This window comes from Branchiostoma belcheri, unplaced genomic scaffold (assembly GCF_001625305.1).
Source record: "Branchiostoma belcheri isolate BF01 breed outbred unplaced genomic scaffold, Haploidv18h27 scaffold228, whole genome shotgun sequence".
NCBI classification, from domain to species: domain Eukaryota; kingdom Metazoa; phylum Chordata; class Leptocardii; order Amphioxiformes; family Branchiostomatidae; genus Branchiostoma; species Branchiostoma belcheri.
In genome coordinates, this window is record NW_017803802.1 from 250310 (window position 1) to 259092 (window position 8783).

The window sequence follows — 8783 nt, forward strand, 5'->3', positions numbered from 1 at the left end:
TTTCATATCACCCTAGTAAAAACTTTTCTTGCCTAAATGTCGGTTAGATACAAAGGTGTCACCTTATGGAATGAACTAACTCCAGCCCTAAAGAATCCTACATTGTCCTCTCTCTCACTCAAACAAGCTCTGAAAAACCTCTGATAAATATAAACCATCTGATAAACCTAGCCCCCCTGTAGTAGTTTTATTTAGTGTTTTTCTCTTATTTTAACTCATAGCAATTATTATCATTATCATTATTGCACTGTATTTATAACTTACATTACCTTATTTCATTGTCATTAATTTATACCGTACATTATTTGATTATCCTTACTGTATTATCTCCATTTTCTATTATGTTATTTCAATTTGATTATATTTAATTTTTATAGTTTAGAGGAAGAGGGCCTTGTATAAGCATTCCATGCTTCTCCCCTCCTCCTGCACTTGTTTTATCCTTATTTTGTATTATTATTGTCTGTTTTGTTTATGTGCAAACTAATAAAATCAAATCAAATCATTCCTCCATGAAATATGTCGAGTTTATTTAAAATTGTTATTGGGGGAAAAGGATTTAAGGTCGTAATTAACAGTTTAATTTATGGTTTTCTAAACTCAAATTACAATATTTTGCGTGAGGAATTCTTAGCCTTTGATAATATTTCATTTTCACATGTCCAGATCATTTGGTTGTAATACCAGGGCTCAGGATCCAAAAATCCATTTTTTGTTGAAAAATGCCCCCAAAAAACGTTCATAAAATTTTTTTTCAAGGGCATGTATGAAAATGAGAAAGTTTGCATTATGCAAATAAAAATCCTAACCAATAATGTAGGGGATAGCTATCCAACTGTTGAATTCTTGGTTATATGTTACTTCATACTATAGTTATATGAATATAAAGCATTGTTTTCCCTTGTATTTCTCCCTCTTTCCCTGCCATGTCGTGAAATGTGGTGAAGCCGTGCTGCATTTGCTCCAAAACAAATGTCGGCCTTTCTAATTTCATCATGCATTAGTTTTGCTAGTTACCCGATCCATCCAGTCGGAGACATTTGCAAGAGTTGCGGCTGTCTTGTCGATAGTGATGACTGACTGCTTCCACTGCCTCAGGTACTCCGCCGTCAGCTGGTTTTGTTGACTCTCTGACACCGTCACTATTGTGTAATAAATACACACAATCACCGCATAACTAGAGTTTCACGGTCTCATATACAAATGTAGACGCCAAGTACCACTATAGAATAGAAGTTTGGTATTGATAATGCCAATAGGATCCTTAATTGCATGAATTACTTCAGTTGATCAATATTTTCCATTCAACGACAAAATTTTTATAACTCGTTTTATTGATATTTCCGCATACCTTTGTCAAGTTATGTTAAGTAAACGTTTCTCATTGATTTAGCAAACAAGATCCTTATCTGCATGCATTGATTGTTCAGTTGATCATGTTTTCCACCCGATGTTATGTTTTGTGATGTTCACCTTCATTTATTTATTTAATATTTATTCATGGTAGTTACCGTTATGGAATTATAGCGTTTCCTCATCAATAATTCAGTTAAGGTCTTCATGTACGTAATATCATTCAATGCTCCTCTTTTTCTCAATGTCATATGTCAATAGTCCTATTATGGAACCCAACAGCTTTATCGAATTCCCTCCTTAATTGTGAAAATTAGATCCTGATTTGCATAAATGCCATCTGATTCGAACTTCAGTTAAGCTACCCACTTACTAAACATCACGACCATCCGCCAACCGGTTCTTGAGTTATCCTCCCTCAAAGATTTTAAAATAAAGATTTTTTTCTTCAAGATGGCGGCCCTGAACTAGGTGTGTGATTGTGTGCTCCAAACAACTTCAACTTTCCACATGGATTTGCCCCACGCAGAGCCCGAATTGGTATCTGCCCGTTGTGCACCGAATACTCTTATCGCGTATCGGGATTCTTGGATGGGGAAGAGAACTAGACGCTCGAGGGGTTTTAGTGGTGCAGAGGAAAATAGCTCATCTCTGAAAAGCTGCCCCCTACCAAAGACACTGGAGATGGCGGCGAGTTCTGGTAGCGAGGAAAGTTTGCGGTCTCTGTCACCGGAATTACAGACGCTCGCGCTATAACTGTCCATTTTATGCCGACATCAGAAAACAATTATTTAGCACCGTGTCCAAAATGCTCCCTTACTTCCCCACCGTTCCCTACCACAAAAAAGCATTTTTACTACTAAAATCAAACAACCCACATATTATAGAAGAAGTGGGTAAATTCGTCTTCCACTGCCTAAAAAGAAGAAGTCAAACCCAGTAAATCTAGTACCATGCATGTTGTAGAATATAGTATAATGCTAGACGTAGATAAAGTCTCACATACCACTGTATTTTCTTTCCTATGTTGTTTGTAACTGCAATTAGCCCTCGGGCATGTATTTGCAATAAACTTTCTTCTTCTTCTAATCCTGAAACAGACTCAAGCGCAACAGGAGACCTTTCTAGGACGTCGGAGTCCAAAAGTCAAGGACGTCGGAGAAAAGCTTTCAGACCAAATTCGCACTTTGGACTACAAAGTCGAGGGTTTTTCTGCAGACTTAACCAAGGTACGGGAGCGTGTCGGAGCTACCAAACATTCTGCGGAGTTCCAGACAGCGGAAATTGAGGATGTGCGCAGAGCTTTGGACCAAGAACGCCGCGAAAGACTGAAAGCAGACTTACTGGACGAGCGTTGCTCTAGGAAACCTGATTTTTGTGGTATATCTGGCCGAAAAGCTTCACCTGGACCAGGTACCGTTTGCAGCTGTTCACCGAAAACACGTCCTAACCCACTCTTGCTTGCTAGGCGCCTAAACGTTCATGATCGAGATCGCATTCTACGGGAGGGAAGGTCCATCCAGCCGTTCTTGAGTTATCTTGTTGACTAACAGACGGACAGACAGAGGGACAAACGCAACTGAAAATATAACCTCCATGACATGTCATGGAGGTAACTATTCACAGCTTCTTGAGTTATCTTGTACACATCTATGAATACAAAAACACAAAAACAATCCACTGCAGCAACGTAGGGACACTACAGGTAAAAACGTTTCGAAGTTAGCCTTCGTTTTAACAACCACTACACACCTACCACCATGGCAAAATGGCATAACCTTCTAGCAAAGGTAATGACAACTTTAGTTCAGCGTTTATCGTGTCCAGCTAACCTATTACAGACAGATGAGAACACTCACCCAGGTAGATAACAGCGCACAGTAGACAGCAGCGCAGAACGATGTTAATTACAGAGAAAAGAGTCTTTAACATGGCGCTGGGTCTGACTTTAGACTTCCTGTTGACCCCTGGCATGTCCCCAGTAGTTTCAGCTGATCCGGGATTGTTTGCTTCGTGCCTGTCGTCAGACTGAGGCCCAGAGGAATCTGCCGGATAAAATTAACTTTTGTTTCTGCTGAGCATATAATGCTTATAAGGAAAAAAACAGAAATACGTTTATGCTGAGGTCAGATTTCCAAACCGGAGCCCAGCCGGGCAGTCTTCTGGAACGAAAAGTTCGGCCGGGCCCCGGTTTGGAAATGTAACCTCAGCCTTAGGAGGTGAAGAAATAGTTCCTCGGACCTGCATGTTTACAGTGGTTTCTTTCGTGCTTAAAATAATGCTTTTGGTACATTACGACTTTGCCGACGACATTGCACTTCTTGAGTCAACCATACCCAGGGCGCAGGAACAGCTTACTAAAACAGCAGTTGCGAGGAAACAACTTGGGCTCATCATCAGTGTACCCAAGACAGAGTACATGACATATAACTGCAACCCACAACTGCCGCTAGAGGTATATGGACAGCCAATAAGTTCAGTTCAGTTCAGTTCATCCTAATCAGGTGACACCATGTACTGCCTCCAGTTCCTGTCACGCATGACAGAGGATAGTTCAGCACCGCCCAGACCTATGTCCTCCTCTATCACCTTCTTCAGAGTTAAAGAAGGGCGACCACGTTTCCGCTAAGACATGTTGCCAACTTCAAATATCTGGGGTCCATGATGGCCTCTAGCAGTCATGACATGGCTAAGAGGAAATCACTTGCATGGACTGCTTTTTGGAAGCTGGAGAAGATCTGGAGAAGTCCATCAATCTCCAAATCCACTAAACTCAAGCTTTTCAACACCACCTGCGTGACAATACTGCTGTACGGCTGTGAATCCTGGGTCATAACGGGGGACATGGAGAATAAGTTAAACGCGTTCGCCACATCATGCTATAGGGTCATGCTTAACATCAAGTGCCTAGATCATGTGAGCCGCAACGCCTGACCAACACTCGACCCCTTATCACCATGGTAAGGCAGCGTCAACTTCGATTCCTGGGACATGCACTTAGAATGCCTGTAGGGGAACCATGCCGGACATATGCCCTGTATGTACCGACGCACGGCAAAAGGCGCCCAGGGCGCCAGCGACTCGACTACCTGGGCTATATCCGGAATCTGTTGGGGGACGCCGAGGGTAACCTGCGGCCAGAGGACATTGCCAACCTGGCGGCGGATCGACGGTCGTGGGGAAGACTTGTGGTCGACTGCTCCGCAGCCGGACGATGATGATGATGACATTACGAAACTGTGGAGTACTCTTGACAAACTATTTTCTGAAGTTCTCAACAAAAACCTACCCAAGTACGTATACGCAATAGTATCACAGACCAATCACGGTAACTACTTCGGCCGGGCCCGGTTTGGAAATGTAACATCAGCATTAGAATCTAAAGAAATAGTTCATTGGACCTGCATATTTACAGTGGTTTCATTCTTGCTTACAAATAATGCTTCTGGTACATTACGAAACTGTGGAGGTATTGTGACAAACTATTCTATAACCTTCTCAACAAAAACCTACATGTGTACGCAAAAAGTACCACAGACCAATCACGGTAACTATCTACAGAAATCCTCATCTTTAATGAGGTTATAATCACAAATGGATTAAAACAGAATACAAGAAAAGAGACAAACTTAAAACGTTTTACCTGGTATGTTGGCGTGCGTGGCCTCGGCTGTGTTTTTATCGCCGTTCGCACGTGCCTGGTTATCAGTCTGGGGTTGGTCCATAGGTGAGTCGTCTGGAAGAAAAAAAAGTTTTTAGTACATTACTGTGAAAATATCTTAACAAACCTTTTTTAGATTCTTCTCAACGTACAAAAACCTACACAAGTACGTGAAATGCATCACATGTTAATCACGGTAACTACTTAAAAGAAACACTCAGCTTTAGTGAGGTTACAATCACGAAGCAATGAAAAAAAGGATGCGTGTAAGAAAAGAGAGGAACTTAAAACGTTTACCTGGTATGTTGGCGTACGTGACGTCGGGTGAGTTTTCATCGTCGTCCGCACGTGCCTGGTTATCTGTCTGGGGTTGGTCCGTGGGTGGGTCGTCTGGACTGGCTGGAAGAAGTATTATTAATGGTCATTTGTGGAAAAATATTGGGTCTTTAACATACAAAACGATCAAGATAGGGACTATAAAGTCAAGTCAAAGTTTATTGCACAACGATTGTCACGGGTACAATGTATGGCAAATAATAAAGTTGCTAGTTGGTATGAGTCTATTATAATGCTACATATATGGTCAACGGTTACTGTGTCTGACAGAGTGTTATAAAGAACTACTGGCTAGGAAGTATTTTAACTCTACATGTACGTTCTACATTACGCTAAACTATACTTATGAAGGGTACAAAGAGCAGTTGTACCTATACAAAACATGTTCCTTGACTACTAAACTGAGTGTAGACTAAATTACTTGCCAGGAATGTTACAATTCTACATATAGATGCTACAATACGCTACACTATACTAATATACATGTAGTTGATAAAGTATTCAATGACTCTACTTATACAGCTATTGTAAGATTTCTTTTATGCATGGCATTATAAATGTATTGGCCTATATATACAGAAAATGTGTCTGGGCATGGCATAAGTACATGGGACGTCTCTCTAGAACGTTGGGTAATGTTTTAGCAGTCTTTACATTAGATTATCTGCATTAATTTGCGTCTCTCTTCGTTGCATGCGGGGCATGTCATCAGAAAATGATACTCATCTTCAACACCATGATCAGTTGCGTCTGGGTATCTATGTACAGTGGGAACACGTCTAATTCGCCCCTTACAGCAGCGTTAACTGAACTTTTAGGGACGTGGAGAAGTATCTTACAGAAGTTTCGGAGAACATATTCTAAGTCGAAAATCTCGTAAGAAATAGTAGGCTGGACTACTGTTATGTTTTGGTTAGTTAGTGTTTTGGAATGGTATATAATATCTAACTTGTCATTGTAGTTACTAAGTCGGATAAGAATAGGGTGGTTAAATGATGACATAGATGAGTCGGATTGTTTCCCTACACGGCGAGCCTTGCTGTTATTTACATCTCCGTCCAATATCCGAAATATAGAATTGGATACCAATGTTCTTACGTCGATGAAGGTTAGACATCCATGTAATACGATGCGCCAAAGAGCAGTTACTCAAGCAACTGGATATGATTTTGAAAACGTCAGACGTTTCAGATAGTATCCACTAGCTTTCGTCAGTGACTGAGAGACCAGAGGGGAAATGCAGGTTTATAAGCACAACCTATTGATTGATATGCAAATAAAATGAAGACAAAGTGAAACCATCACTTCGTATGCTCACTTTTCACCCCCATAACACCTAAGGAAGCAGTGTCAGTAGTCAGGGAAGCCTGGGAAGCCGATGATACACTTGCAGATAGAACCGTTGACCAAGTTTGTGAGCTACTAGAACTCTGCTTAGGATGCACATACTTTACCTACAAAGGACAGTTCTGCCAACAAATGCACGGCTGTGCTATGGGATCACCAGTTTCACCAATCGTTGTAAACCTGTACATGGAAAAGTTTGAAAACAAAGCCCTCGGCACTTTCAATGACACTCCCCCGGCCAACTGGTTTCGATATGTAGATGACACTTGGTGCAGATTGAAAAAGAGGGTAGCTGCTGATTTCTTTGACCACATCAACCAGATAGATGACAACATCAAGTTCACACAGGAGCCAAGTCATGACAACATTCTACCTTTCCTAGACACCAAAACTATCGTAGAGGAAGATGGTAACCTTCGTTTCGAAGTGTACAGGAAACCAACCCACACAGATCAGTACCTGGCCGTTGATTCCCACCACCCTTTGGAACACAAACTAGCAGTGATCAAAACTCTCTTCCATCGTGCAGACAACATTATCACTTCAGACCAAGCCAAAAAGGACGAACATAGACACCTCCGAGGTGCCCTGGCTAAATGTGGCTACCAAAATTGGACTTTCAACGAAGCACTCAAGACTTCGGATCAGTCTAAGAAAACCCAGAAGTGCAAATCATTGACCAACAAAAACTAGGTCAACATCACTATTCCGTATGTCCAAGGAGTATCTGAGAAACTCCGACGGATCTTCCAAAACTTCAACATAGCCACTAACTTCAAACCTCACTCAACCCTCAGACAAAGACTGGTACACCCTAAGGACCGACCTCACAAAGGTACCAAGGCGAATGTTATTTACAGACTCAAATGTGAGGAGCCCAACTGTAACAACACCTACATCGGAGAGACAAGTCGACCGCTCAAAGTAAGATACAAAGAACATTGCCGACCTAGTGCCAACGGCTACTCCTCAGCCCTCAGCTATTTTCCACCACCTACAACACAACCAGGGTCACTCTTTCAAACTCGCGCCCACGGATATCTTAGACCGCGAAACACGCTGGTGGAACGGGGTGTTAAAGAGGCAATATATGAAAGAATGTACACCCCACCCTCAACAGGGAAGGGGGGCTACGGGTCGATCTTTCCGGCACTTGGGATTTGGCACTCCCAGCCCCGAGGACAGACAACACTTAAGCTCCTGTTCTGTAACAGGAGCTTTCTGACTAATTTGCATTATCTTGTCTTGACTTGTCTGACTTTTGTTCCTTTCTCAACTTCCAAAAAATTGTCTTCACTTTATTTGCATATCAATCAATAGGTTGTGCTTATAAACCTGCATTTCCCCTCTGGTCTCTCAGTCACTGACGAAAGCTAGTGGATACTAGCTTAAAAGGTCTGACCGTTTCCAAATCATATCCAGTTGCTTGAGTAACTGCTTTTTGGCGCAAAGTTCTTAAGTTTTCATTGGGACATTCAGTAACTCCGTTGAGAATGAGATCTGGTGACTGAACCGTTGGTCCTAAAAATTCACTACAATAAAGGAGAATTGGTTTCACTAGAGTGTTCAACAGATCAAGAAATAAAAGAATTGATGGGTTGTGGTTTGACATGAATGTAGGAACTTGAGCTTAAATGATTTACCTGAACTAGAAGCGTTCACAGGGTTGAGCATTTTCGCAGCGGCGTTCGCAAGTGATCGCCAATACGACAGGGACTGCCGCATACGTGTGGCGCCTAAAGAAGAAAAAACAACAACTGAAATTTGTCAGGCATCATCCGTGGAAAATTTGAGGCATTAAACATCAGGTGTAAAATGCAAATATGAAATAAACTCTGTAGACGATTTACCTGCATTAGAGGCGTACATAGGGTGGGGTATGCTTGCAGCTGCCTCCGCACGGGATCGCCAATAAGACTCAGGCTGGCGCGTAGGTGTAGCACCTGAGAGAATAAAGAGAAGTTTATAAATATTTGGAGCAAAATATTTGCCCAATTCATTGTTGGCTTCTTCTTCGAGTCCCAATTTAATATTATAACCAAATTCTACACATACCAGTGTCACCAGCCTGAGACTGTTGCTGCCC

The 8783-nt window shown here is 41.8% G+C and overlaps 1 protein-coding gene across 1 annotated transcript in view; it reads right to left on the reverse strand.

The window, feature by feature from the left end:
* Positions 1–993: 993 nt before the first annotated feature.
* Positions 994–8783, reverse strand: part of LOC109470510 — a 14991-nt gene continuing 7201 nt past the window's right edge. The window contains exons 2-7 of the mRNA XM_019769471.1: positions 8548–8640; positions 8341–8433; positions 5312–5413; positions 4997–5089; positions 3213–3398; positions 994–1142 (exon numbers count right to left, since the gene is read on the reverse strand). Coding sequence (XP_019625030.1) covers positions 994–1142; positions 3213–3398; positions 4997–5089; positions 5312–5413; positions 8341–8433; positions 8548–8566 — 642 coding nt within the window. The 5' untranslated portion in view covers positions 8567–8640. The remainder of the gene's footprint in view (positions 1143–3212; positions 3399–4996; positions 5090–5311; positions 5414–8340; positions 8434–8547; positions 8641–8783) is intronic.